Below are 13,324 nucleotides of genomic sequence, written 5' to 3'. Positions count from 1 at the left end.
TGATTCGGAAAAAAATAATCGCTCAATGAAATTTTCTCCAACTTCATTCATGAAACAAGACTCATTCATTTCTTGCTCCGATGAATTCTTGAAACATTTCGATTTCTTTTCTTTTGCATTTTTTTTTCACTCAAATTTTTTCTACTTTCGATCATTTTTGCTTTTTTTATTTTTTGTCTGAGATTATTAAAAAATAAATTTGTTTTGATTTTTTTTCATATTTTTGTGAAAATTGAAATTTATTCAAAAAAAAAACATGCGGGATTCTTTTCTTAAATTTTATTTACTCATGTAAATATAAAATATATTTTATTGATCAATAATAATGTAGAAAATATGATATATGTACGTGAAATATCATCCTTAGATCAAGGACGACGAGGTACCAGACGGAAAGGAAGGCAATGGGGATAATGCATCGGAGACTAGAAAGGAGAGCTTTCAGAGATTCGTGAAAACAAGAGACGAGGATATTGTTGATTACGTCTCAGGTGGAGAAAGGATCGCGCGAGAAATGCGCTACGTCTCAGAAACGACAGAAGGTGAACGAATTGGAGATTGGCCTCCTCCGCCGAGCACCATGCGTACTCATCGTCTTCATAAACAAGGTCAGAAAATATTTTTAATTATTATTACTTTTTTGTTTAATTTCTTGCAGTGGAAACATAATTTTTTTTTATTTTTTTTAAAAATAAATGTACTAAATAAATAATAAACAAAAGATAGAAATTAAAATTTAAAAATTAAACAATAAATTTGTGTAGGATCCCCGGCAGAAGGAACTCCAGCTTCCAGAAAAGATGCTTTGACGAAAAAGACTCTGGATCTGGAGGAAGAAGATGAGGCGAGAAAATTTGAAACTTCCAAATGGCTTGAGAGTCATTTTGGAAGTGATTCACGATCATCTCACGGCTCTATCGATGATGAGCCTCCAATTCATACTGGCACCAATACTAGTTTCATCAACGTAACAATGAAATCATGCAACACAAGAGAAAGGGATTTTCAGAATTCAAACTCTAGTCGTCCACCTCGTCGTACCTCAGGTCGTGATTCTTCCTCTCCAGTTGGATATTTTCAAGGAATTAGCGAATGGTCCGAAAGACATCAGGGTAATGATTAAAAAAATATTCTCAACTACTCGATGAAAAATAATTCTTTCATTTGTTTTTGATAATTATTTTTTAAATTCCAGAGAAAAATAATCATGTGAGAACCTCATCGCCCGATCAGTATATAAATGGAAAGTCAAATAATAATTGTTTTACTTCGGACAATACGAGAAATCATGTTGAATCGTATTCTAGAACATTGGAGTCGAAACGACATCAGGAGAGACAAGAGCCATTGGAACATCAGAGAAATGGAGCTCCTTCACCGCCACTTCGAAGAAGAGTTCGAGAGCAGGTAAAAAATTAAATTCTTTCCTTACTATTTATTTTAAAAAAAAAATTGATATTAATTTGAAAAAATTGAATTTTCCATGGAAAAAAAAGAAGAAATCAGAGGAAAAATCTAGTTACGAGTCAACGGGAAGGACGTCAAGTCCAGTACTAGTGGTACAAAGAACTTGGGAAAGTCGCAGTAAAGATGTACAAAATCAAAAACTCGATCGAGAAATTCGAAAACCAAGTCCAGAAGTTAAACCGAAGACAATATATGTACCAAGATCACGATCAATTTCACCTATTCCCAGAGCGACTTCTCCAAAAAAAGAAAGAAAAATCGTTGAACAGGAAAACACTCGATCTCCTAAATGTTGGTATCAAAAGAAAAAAAAATTTATCATTTAATTATATCATTAACATATTGAATTTATTTGCAACTATTTAATTAATTCATTTAAATTTTCTCCAGCCTCTGGACAATCGAAATACAAAATTGGAGAATCTTTTAGAAAATTAGTTGGCAAATTACGTTCGGCAAGTACAGAGAGAAAAAATAAGAAAAGCGGCAGTTCAACATCACAAGTAACACAAACGGACGACACTCCAACATATATGCAATACAATAGTGTTGATAAAAATATTCCACTTGGTCCGGATTATGATTTAGAGGATAAACCACCTGAAAGACCACCACGTTCTCCAAGAAATAATACTCCAGTGTCTCATAATATTAAAACAACAAAAATGAATGATTATAATTCAAAGGAACAATGGCATCGAAATGAATCTGTACCTCCTGTTCAAAGGTTAGTCTATTTTTAAATCTATCAATTTAGTTTATTTATTAAAATTATTCTATCGAATTTATTTATGAATTAATTTCTATTTTTTAATTTTTGAAAATCTAAATAATTTGAAGGTGAATTTTTTGTCCAAAGGTATTATTTAGGTGAAGATCCCTTTGGAGGAAGTATTTATGGAAAAGAAAAAGGATACGAAAATTCAAAACCACATGGTAGACATCGAACGTCTGGGAAATCGGGAATTGAGACTGAATACAGGTAAGAAATAACAAATATCAGTTCCATTCATTCAAGGGCGAATTTTATTCATTTGGTTTTTTTTAACTAACATTTTTTGCTCTCTCTCTCTCTCTTTCTATCTCTCTTTGTCTTATTTCGTTAAAAAAAACGTCATTTTTAATTCAAAATATCCGTCGCTTTTTTCCTTTTTGCTTCTCAAATTTTGAGCCTGTAAAAATCTCTGATTATTCTAAAAATCAAATGAATTTCTTCATTTGTTTGTTTTTTCCTTAAAAAGTATGAAAATTCAAAAATAATGCTTCATTTTTTCAAAAGGCTATCTTTTACATTTTACCATAATTAAATCCTTAGAAAGTCTTTTAAAGATAACAAATTAAGATTAATGTTCAAAGATTCATACAAAAAAAAAAAAAAAAAAAAAAAATCGTGGGAAGAAAGAGTGAATCAGTCATGACTTGAAAACTTAATGTTAGAGATCTTTTCTCTGATTTTTATACAGATCATATACAAACTGTTCATTAGAAAGTGCAAACTCATTCTTTTTTCTCCAAAATAATTCTTGATTAATGTTTCTCTGGAAAATATTGATAAAATGAAAAATATCCAATGTTAAAAAATTTTTATAAAAAATATTGGAGAAATTATTAATTAATCATGAATCATTTTAATTTGAAATCAAAATTTCAATTTTCTTTGAGGAATCAAATTTTTTCTAAAAGAAACAAAGTGTTTTTTTTTCTCGAAGAGTTTCAAAAATGGAGACAAAATTTTTGGAGAAATATCTGATTTTAAATTACATTGACAATAAAAAGTTCAAAATGTCGAAGAAAATTGAATTCCAAAAATTAAAAACTATAATAATTCATAAATTAATTAGGTAACAATGAATCATTGCTTTGGCAAATAACAAGCATGCAGAAATTTCGTAGTAATTTTTTTTTTTTGGATAAACTTTGGTGACTTGGTTCTGTTTGGTGTTAGATCGAGGGCCTTCGCTTCGAAAGAGATCCAGTGACATTGAGCCTTTTCTGCCTGAAACGAGCAGTCGTTTATTTTCGAGTAAGCCTCACAATTATCAGTAGACTCAAAAGCTGACTCACCTGTCTTTTCTTTTTTTTTTTTAAATGCTGTTTAATCATTGCTACGAAATTTCCCAAAAAAAAAGTCGTATCCGAAAGTACCATTCATAAATTTCAGTGTCGAGTCAAATTCTTTGGGCCGCTTTAGCAAATCCACCAGTCGCTTGTCCAGTGAATATGAGAGGGAAGAACATTTTCGCACCACTCAAACTTTGCCCAGGAAGCTTCACACTTCCGAGCGTAGACGACAAATTTCCAGGAATCATTTGAACGAATCTAAAACAAAAAATGATTCTAGAAATGGAAATCATTTGAACGAGATTAGAAGTGGTAATCATTTAGAGATGAGAAATGGTGTGAATCATTTGGAAATGAGAAATGGAAATAATCATTTAGAAATGAGAAATGGTAATCATTTGAACGAGATTAGAAATGGAAGTCATTTGGAGATTAGGAATAATGGAAATAATCATTTAGAGATCAGAAATGGAAATGGTTTTAATGAGTCAAGGTTCGGGAGTTTGCTGTCATCTAAACTTGGTCATCCTCAAAGATATGGAAGCATGATAAACATTTCTTTTAAGAACAATGTGGGTCATCCAAAACCAGTTCAAACTCTTGTTCAAGGTCCAACAAAACCTGACAGAACTTATAAATCGTCGCTCTCTCGTAGCAAATCATTTAATGTTGAAGCCAACAGGAATTATTCTGATCGTTATTCGCCAAGTACGCATTATAAATCAAATTCCCAATTAAATCGATTAGACGAAACTCCACCTTTGAAAAGTCCTGGAATTTTAGCCAGTATCAGTCGTAGTAACAGGGATCTCTTTAAAAATGGCAAACATGATTTTTAAAAATTAAATTGATTTTAAAGAACATTATTTATACATTTCAACATTGTTAAAAAAGAAATTCTCAATTGAGGTTTTAAAGAAATTAATATAAAATTGAAACAAATGTTTAAAAATGTTAAAATTGAAAATTAATATTTTAATTTTATTTATTAATTTCTAAAATTTTATTGAACAGATGCCATATTTTAAGATTCTCGCTAATTAGCATTGTATATTTCGCATGTTAATTTAAAAAAAAAAAAATATTGAAAAATAGATTCACACACGGGTTTTTGAATAACATTCTTTCTCAGGTCGAATTTAAAATTTTTAATAATAATTTCTTATCACCTAAGTTTTTGATCAACTAATTTAAAAATGCATAAATTATCCTTTAAATAAATTTTTATTTTAGTTTTAAATTAATATAATATGTAAAATAATAAAAATAGTCGACAACTTTCACATTTTCCATATTTGTAAAATAATAAAGTTAGTCGATAATTTCTTCTTTTATTTTGTAAAATAATTATTGCCGTTATTACTAAAATAATTTTTATACAATCCACTTAATTTTACACATATATATATATATATATATATATATATATATATAGTATAAGTAATTTCTATAAATAATTTTAATTTTCATAAAAGAATTTTTATTTACACACTTGAATGTGTCGTAGAGGTCTTTCAATTTTTATTGTTGTCATTAAAATATTAGTTTTTATATTAGATTGAAAAAAAAATCAACGAAAAATACGAAATGTTTATTGTTTAATTTGAGTTGATTATTATAAATAATAAAAATATACAAATTTAATCTGTATGTTTTTTCGATTTTTCTGTCGTTGCAGCGTTTCTTTTCGTTTTTTCTCGTTTCGCAATTTCCGCCGAACAGATTTGTATCTTTTTAAATGTCAATAGTACAATTGCAAGATTTACAATATAAGTGCAAATGCAAACTATACAAATATCATTTAACCAGTATAAAATTAAAGAGAGATAGACTGAGCTGAGATTTGCAAATAGTCCCAAAATCACTGATATTCCCGTATATGGTTGTCGATTGAAAAAACCTGTTAAAAAAAAAGGTAAAAATTATTAATTATTTTTTTTTTTTAATTACAAAATTAATGATTATTACTTTCTGTGAAAAAAAATAATTATTGAATTTGTATTAAAAAAATAATTATTAATTTTTCTGTTTAACAATATATAATTATTAATTTTCTACTATAAAAAGAGATGAACATTGTTAAAAAAAAAATTTTGAATTTTTACTTACTTAATATAGCGATTAGTGTATAAAACAAAACTCCAAAAATACTGTTTGGAACATGTAATACAGAGTCTTCAGAAACCAATCCAAATCCTTTTCCATATCTGTAATTGAAAAATTTTTTAAATTACACATCTTATTAAACATAATCAATTTTTTTTTTTTTGAAATGATAAGTAATATTTGGGTTAATGTGAAATGTGTTACAATCTACGTAATGATATTCTATTTTTGTAACAGATAAATGATAAAAGTACAAATTTTTACCTCGTTTTATCATAAAATCAACATTTTACAATAGTAAACAAATCTCAAAATTTTTTGCAATAAAATGTGAATTCAAGTTAAATTAATTAATAATTAAATAATACTAATTAATTTTTTTCTGTTATATTAATTTAACTATTTTTTATCTAAAAATTGGAATTTGTTTACGATATTAGGAAATACAATGTTCTTTATTTATAGTAAAAAATTAGTAATTATTGTTTTAAGAATTTTATTAAAAATTATATTTTTTTAATTTAAAAAAATTTTTAATACAATTTCATTAATTGTTTTTGTAATAATTTATTTAATTTAAATATTTAACCCAATAATATAACTAAATTCGACTAGATTTACAAAAATAGAAATAATTTAATTATGAATTAATTATCCGTTAACCTTGAATGATTGTGAAGTCGATTTTAAAAATAATACAAATATATATCAATTCGTGTATATACAAAGAAATAACTTACACAGACATAAATGCTTTCGTACAGCTGACGTGTTCGCTGATGTCACAAAAGGGCTTGTACGATTTATCCAATTCTTTTGCAGTTTCAACATGATAGGCGTAATAAGAAAGTGCCGATCCAACTAAACAGGCGGTCAAAATTCCAGTATTTATATGTTGTATTAAAATAGAAGTCGGCATTTTTGGTCCCTTTTTGTCAAAAAAAATTTTCTCCAAAAAAAATCAAACTGTGAATTTCACTTATAAAGTATATAGAGCACGATTAATAATAAAATAAAAAAATATGCCGGTTCTTATCAAATGCGATTTTGATTAAGACTTTGGACGGTAATGATAAGGTTTAACTGTATCATGCGCAGATTCAATAATAATATTATTCGTTATATGTGATATTTGAAGAATACTCGACGAGAGGACAGTGAGAACCACTTGTTCTTAATAATTAGGCAACGTCATGTGAAATTCTTTATCAATTAAGATGCGAAACTGCACTCCCTCTCTTTTTTTTCGTCGTATTATAAATCTCAAAAATATTTCTCTATTATAATTCTTTACTCTTTCGCTTTTAGAAATATTTGTCTTTTAAATTTAGAAAAAAGAACCGGTTTCGTAATAATTTCTCGTCGTGAATGTTACATTGGAACTAAACTCGCGCGCATTCACAAACCTTTTTCCTGTTGCTTTCTCCACTCCACCAAGTTGCGGTCGATATTCTCCGGCGCAGAATTCGAAATTTAATACATACAAATAGCCCCTCCGAAATTGTGATTAAATTAGAATATGACAATAACGATTATCGAGAACGAAATTGAAAGTCAATTACACACGATGTCCTTTTCGATTATCCTTGAATGAATTATTTTGCTCCAAAATTTCCATCGATTTTAAAATTGTTTAGATATTGCGGAAAATTTTTTATAGTTTAAATTAGCAAAAATTAGTATTTTTAAATAATAAATTTTCCTCTATCCTTTAATTAACTATTTTCTGCAATATCCATTTATTTATCATTTTTTTTATTCATTTTTGATCTAAGAATAAATATCCTAATAACTGTAAAGAAAATTAATTTAAAAAAAAAATTTCAAATTCAAAAGATAAATTTTGCCGCCAAGAAAGTGGCGCCCTCAGTTTAGTTCAGAGTATCGATTGTAAAGTTCGATATATAAAAATCAGTTTTATTGGTCGGTAATATTTCCGGAAAGTTTACCGACCAATGAGAAAGCGTGGTTTCATATATATCGAAGTTTCGATAACTATCGAAACAAGTTGTTCTAGTATTCCATCCTTGCTTGGAACCTCTGCTAAATTTCCATTCCAGTTTATTTATTTTTATTCCAGTGTGTGTAAAAGTTAAAGATCACAACATCGGAGAATTTAGTTAGATGTGCTAACTTCAGGAGCATTGTTTTAAGACCGCGCATGCTGTGCATTACTGAACACCTGCAACAAAAATGGCCAGCTTAACACAAAATTCAAGTGGTTTTCTCGCTAAATTATCGGCATTAGTTGGTGCTCCAGAGGATGCTCTTTGTCTTCTCATCTCTATTCTCTTAGGTAAAACAAATTATCAATATATTCTGTCATACATTTTCCAATTTTTCATTGATAATTCATTACTTTCACTAAGAATTCATTAGATAGGATTAAAATGTAATTCCAAGTCTATTATATGTTAAATCATATGATTTACAATATTACAATGTTTTAAACATTGTATCTGTTATATTTATAACCTTTCTCTTCGTTTTTTATATATAGCACATATATCTATTAAAGTTTGTTCTATAATAGAAAACCAGTTGCTTTCTTTTATCATTTATGGTATCAATGATTCGTATAATTATTTTCTATTAGTACAGAGTGAAAATAGTACGTTTTAATCTAAATGTCAATGTAAAATTGTCTTGATAAATTTTTTTTACGATTATTTTTAGTTGCGCGTATAAACTTAGAAATATATTTTTAACATTAAAGAAAGAAACTGAGTCTTTTATGTTACAAGGGGACTATAAAACATTTACAGATAAATAATAATGAAAAATAAAATAGTGATAATTTAGAAAAAATTTATAAAGAAACAAATTTTTCATGAATAAGTAGTAATATTTTTATTTATCAAAAATTGTACAAACAATGGAATATTATAAAAATAGAAAACAAAATAAGTTTTAATAATTATTAAATGAAAATTATTTAAATAGTTAACAATTTTATTCTAGTTTACATTTTAATTCAATAAATTAATATAGGTTTTCGTTTAAAAAAAGATAATGTTATGTCTATTTTTAAAAGCAGTACTTATCGAACGATATTGAATTTTTCACTCCCTTTTTGTTTCATCTTTATTAGCTTTTATTTGTGGGATTATATTGACTGTATAAATTTCATTAAAATGAATATGTAGAGCACCAAGAAGAAGCCATAATAAATTTAAGAATGCCCTAGTAGTGATTCATGTATTTTTATTTTTTATTACACATATAAATTAGCGAGAAAAAGTTCATTGAACTCAATACTTTAAACAATATTCTAATTTTTATAATTATTTCCATTTGTCTTCATTTTGTTTTTATCAATTGTTTCGAGTTGAATAATCAATTTATGAAAGATATAACATTATCACTATTTTACTGATAAAAAAAATGTTATGAACTAGTAATTTTGTTTAATACTTTATGCATTCAATTTAGTAGTTTTAAATATTATCTAAATTGTAGTTTTGTTAATTTTTTAATTTCATTTAAATTTATCTTTATTATAAACTTTTGTATTTTTTTTTTTCTAATTAATTTTTTTCTTGCAGGTTTTCCATTAGCTCTAATACATAGGTATACACTTTATGGTCAAGATCCGATTAATCAACATTTATATTTTATCATTTGTGGAGTATTGCTGGGCTTTTGGAATTACGGTAAGTGAAAAGAAAAAAAAAAATTTAATATTTTCTTTTAACTTATGTCATTATTGAATTTGTATTTTAAAAATATTTAATTTCCAGGTTGGAGTATACTTCATCCGATAATTACAGTCTGTGTTACTTATGCAATCATTAAAAGACTTGGTAGTACAAAACAATGCGTTCAAGCATCTTTTTTATTCAACATGGCTTATTTATTTTACGGTAAGTTTCATTGAAGATTATTTAAATTACAAAAAAGAAAAATTCTTGTATTTCTTTTTTTTACAGGTTATTTAACTACAAGCACAGAAGATTATGATATTAAATGGACCATGCCACAGTGTGTACTAGCTCTTAGATTAATTGGTCTTTCCTTTAACGTATGGGATGGTTCAAAACCTGATGTGAGTATTAAAATCAAAATTAAAAATAAATTATATTAAAATATTTGAGATTTCTCAAATGAAATAATTTTTATTTTCATAATTTTGTTTTTCAATTTTACAGAGTGAATTGTCTGCATTTCAAAAACAAACCGCAATCAAAGAACATCCGACTTTATTGGAAATTGCGGCTTTCTCCTTCTTCCCAGGATCATTTTTAGTTGGTCCTCAATTTAGTATGAAAAGATATCAAGATTACGTCAACAATCGTCTTATTAACAAGGTAAGAAAAGAATATTTAAAAAAAAATTATTATTAATTAATAAATTATTTGAAAAAAAAGATAGTAAACAAATAATTTAAAAATAAAAGAAATAAATAATAATTTTGTCTCATTTTTCAGAGTGGAAATAGTGAAAGTTTGCCAGATTGCATAATTCCTGGTATTCAACGTTCATCTCTTGGTTTTGTTTACTTGGCGTTTTATCAAATTGGAAATCAATTCTTCCCTGAAAAGTATTTGTTGAGCTCAAATTTTGAAAATTTGAATTTCGTTCAACGTTGTTTTAGTGTTGGAATATGGGGTCGTATTAATTTATATAAATACATCAGTTGCTGGCTTATGACCGAAGGAGTGAGTACAATAATTTGCAGTATTAATTTAACTTTATTAGAAGAAGTAAATTATAAATTAAATTCAATTTTTAACCAATTTTAAATACATATAAATCCTAAAATTTGGTATTGGTAAATTTTAATAACAATTTTTGGAAATTTATTTCTTTATTGAATTATAATTTTTCTTCTTCTATATAATAATATTATAATAATAATAATGATAATGATGATGCTAATATGCTGATGCATATTATGTTTAATTTAATTTTTTTTTTTTGACAATTGTAATAAAATTGTCCTCAAGAGATTTCTGTTTGTCTGTTGATCTCTTAATCAGTGTGAATATTTGTTTTGAGCAAATGTTGTTTGTTTGTTGTGTACTGACAAATTGTGATTAAACCCTGAATGAACGTAAAAGAAGAAAAAAATCTAGAAGTAGTAATGCGAAAAAAAAATATATTCACACGTATTTTTTTATTGCTTTGAAAATTTTTACGGCAAATTTAACTAAGGTATGTAAGAATGATTTAATTTTTTTTTTTATTTATTTAACAAGGTATGTAAGAATGATTTAATTTTTTATTTATATAAAAAAAATAGTAACAAGAAAATAGACTATAAACTGATTTATTTTCTTTTTTTCCAAGGTATGTACGTTATTATTTTTTTTGTGATTAATTTTTTTTAACTATACAAACAACATCTTTTTTTTATTAAAAATGCCAATCTATTAATTTTATAAAACATTTAGAATTTAACGCTAAATTTTTTCTTTTTAAAATATCGATTTGAAATTGTAATCATCAAAGTAGTATAATAATAATAAAATTTCTAAAAGAAACAATGTATGTGTGTTGTATGATCGTTAAATAAAATAATAAATTTTAAAATAATCAATGTTTTAATATTTGCTTTAATAATTAATTTTTCTCTTTTTCAGGTATGTACAGCGTTTGGATTGACATACAATGGAAAGGATTCTTCCGGTAATTTAAAATGGGATGGCTGTGCAAATGTTGAATTATTGACATTTGAGAATGCAACTCAATATGATCATTATATTCAATCATTTAATATTAATACAAATCATTGGAGTGCAGAATATGTTTACAAGAGACTCAAATTCCTTGGATCGAAGCTTTATAGTCAAATAGCAACTCTTGCCTTCCTTGCCGTATGGCACGGCTTCCATTCTGGTTATTACATGTGTTTTATCATGGAGTTCATTATTATGTACTTTGAAAAAGACGTAAGCTTCTTTTTTTCTTATTTATTAAAATTAAATAAATTTTAATCTATAAATTAAGTAACCGATATTTGGAGAGTTTAAATTTTTTATTTTTTATTCAAAGAATCTGAAAAAAATGTGTCACATAATTTATAGATTCAATTATAAGAAAAATTGGAAAACATTTTTTTTTTTTTTACAGATGGTACCAGTTTTGAAAAAGCATGAACAACTTCAGCTACTGGTTAAAGAAAATTTTGTTGCAAGGTTTGCGTTTTGGATTCTTTTAAAGGTTTATACCTTAATTTTCATGGGTTACGCGATCGTACCCTTTGTCTACCTTTCGTATCCAAAATATATGCAGGTGTATGGCAGCATATATTATTGTGGTCATGTGATATTCTTTAGTTATCCTTTACTCGCACCTTTTATTAAAAAAGCCATTCGTCAAAGTCGTCCCAGATCGCATCAAGAATAAAGATGTAAAAAGAAAAAAAAAAAAAAAGAACACAAATTTTTGGACGGATAAATACGAGGTACAATTGAATTTTTCTTTTGGGGGGAATATTCTTCAAAAAAAAAATGGGATTCGATTTTTATTACTTAGCGAGCAGTAGATAAAAAATGTGCACTAAAATAAAGTCTTTTTCGTCCTCATCAATTTTAATGTATCTTATGAAAGATACATTTTAGATGAAAGGTAGTTCCGTGATATCGAAGACTGATACTTGTTTTTTCTTTTCTTTTTTTTTTAAAAACTTATACTTTCTTGTCTTCGTGCAGTCCAATTACAGAGTTATTATATACATGTTTTCGGATTTAAATGAGATATATATCATTTAAAAAAAAGAAAAATCCGAATAGAATAGAAATAGAAAATTAATTGAACAATTTAATTATTGACAAATAATTAATTAAAAAAAAAATCTCAATTAGAGAATAAAATGAATGATATAGGGAAAAAAAAGTGGATTTAAAATCTGTTTATTAATTTTTTCATTGCATTTTAAAAAAAGAATTTTTAGTTTGAAAAATTTATAAATTAAAAATGTTCCGAAATATGGAAAAAATTTTCTTTAAAATTGGAAAAATTGTTTAAATTTCAAAAGTGAAGTAGTTTTAAAGAAATGAATGTAGGAAAAGTGAAAAAAAAATTTCTCGTTAAGAATTTCGGAGAGTTTTTCAAATAAAAATAATGGAAATTGAAAGATTAAAATAATGAAAACTGTATTGAACTATAAAATTGTAATTATCTTATTAATACAGTGACGACTGTATTGATAATCATGACTGTACAACTTTTTTAAACTAGATACTTGGCTGAAACTTTTGTAAAATATTAACAACCAGCCAATCTTTTTGGATATAAGGAAATTAGCTTTAAAACAACTGCCGCATTCTGGCGACATCGACACAGAAGAGTTATATTTAAAAAAAAAGAAAATGTACATAAGGTTGTGAAAAAGACAAAGAAAGAGAGAAAGAGATCAAGTTTCATACCATTAGAATATTGTAATTTACGATGATAATAATAATTGCTCGCAGATAAATTGGTTACCTATGATAAAAAAAAACATTTTTTTTATCATATTAAAGTTTTAAATATTTTTTTTTCCTTTATATTTCAATTGTATTCGATACAATTTATTAAATTTGTTTTTAGTTACAAATAATTTTGATTCATTATTTAAGATGTTAAAATAATTTATCGAATATTAATTGCTTTTTTTTAAATATAAATTCCTTTTTTAAGTTCTGAATTTTTTTATGTTAAATTTTAATAAAAAAAAAATTGTTTTATGTTAAAAATAATTTCTTTA

The 13,324-nt window shown here is 26.1% G+C and overlaps 3 protein-coding genes across 7 annotated transcripts in view; 2 read left to right on the top strand and 1 right to left on the bottom strand.

The window, feature by feature from the left end:
• LOC127283290 (GATA zinc finger domain-containing protein 14) overlaps positions 1 to 4,974 on the top strand; it is a 40,014-nt gene extending 35,040 nt beyond the window's left edge. For 4 of the 5 annotated variants that reach the window (XM_051308043.1, XM_051308040.1, XM_051308041.1 and 1 more), the window contains 7 exons: positions 368 to 608; positions 765 to 1,112; positions 1,196 to 1,407; positions 1,497 to 1,758; positions 1,858 to 2,194; positions 2,327 to 2,449; positions 3,629 to 4,974. In XM_051308043.1, the coding sequence (XP_051164000.1) occupies positions 368 to 608; positions 765 to 1,112; positions 1,196 to 1,407; positions 1,497 to 1,758; positions 1,858 to 2,194; positions 2,327 to 2,449; positions 3,629 to 4,367 (2,262 nt within the window). In that variant the 3' untranslated portion in view covers positions 4,368 to 4,974. The remainder of the gene's footprint in view (positions 1 to 367; positions 609 to 764; positions 1,113 to 1,195; positions 1,408 to 1,496; positions 1,759 to 1,857; positions 2,195 to 2,326; positions 2,450 to 3,628) is intronic. The other variant, XM_051308042.1, reaches the window with a different exon arrangement.
• Positions 4,975 to 5,104: 130 nt separating this feature from the next.
• Positions 5,105 to 7,060, bottom strand: LOC127283293 (vitamin K epoxide reductase complex subunit 1). The gene is made up of 3 exons (XM_051308050.1): positions 6,375 to 7,060; positions 5,638 to 5,735; positions 5,105 to 5,428 (listed from the first exon to the last, which is right to left on the bottom strand). Exons 1-3 carry the CDS (start codon positions 6,551 to 6,553, stop codon positions 5,169 to 5,171), a joined length of 537 nt encoding a protein of 178 aa, XP_051164007.1. The 5' UTR covers positions 6,554 to 7,060; the 3' UTR covers positions 5,105 to 5,168.
• Positions 7,061 to 7,714: 654 nt separating this feature from the next.
• On the top strand, positions 7,715 to 13,054 carry LOC127283291 (lysophospholipid acyltransferase 5). Its single transcript, XM_051308045.1, has 8 exons — positions 7,715 to 7,930; positions 9,180 to 9,287; positions 9,375 to 9,497; positions 9,564 to 9,679; positions 9,783 to 9,941; positions 10,062 to 10,292; positions 11,217 to 11,525; positions 11,707 to 13,054. Exons 1-8 carry the CDS (start codon positions 7,828 to 7,830, stop codon positions 11,980 to 11,982), a joined length of 1,425 nt encoding a protein of 474 aa, XP_051164002.1. The 5' UTR covers positions 7,715 to 7,827; the 3' UTR covers positions 11,983 to 13,054.
• Positions 13,055 to 13,324: the final 270 nt, after the last annotated feature.

Source organism: Leptopilina boulardi, unplaced genomic scaffold (genome assembly GCF_019393585.1).
Source record: "Leptopilina boulardi isolate dan_hultmark-lab unplaced genomic scaffold, ZJU_Lbou_2.1 LbouV2_31, whole genome shotgun sequence".
Lineage (NCBI taxonomy): Eukaryota > Metazoa > Arthropoda > Insecta > Hymenoptera > Figitidae > Leptopilina > Leptopilina boulardi.
Note: the sequence above shows the minus strand (reverse complement) of the source record. Positions and strands in the feature narration are given on the sequence as shown.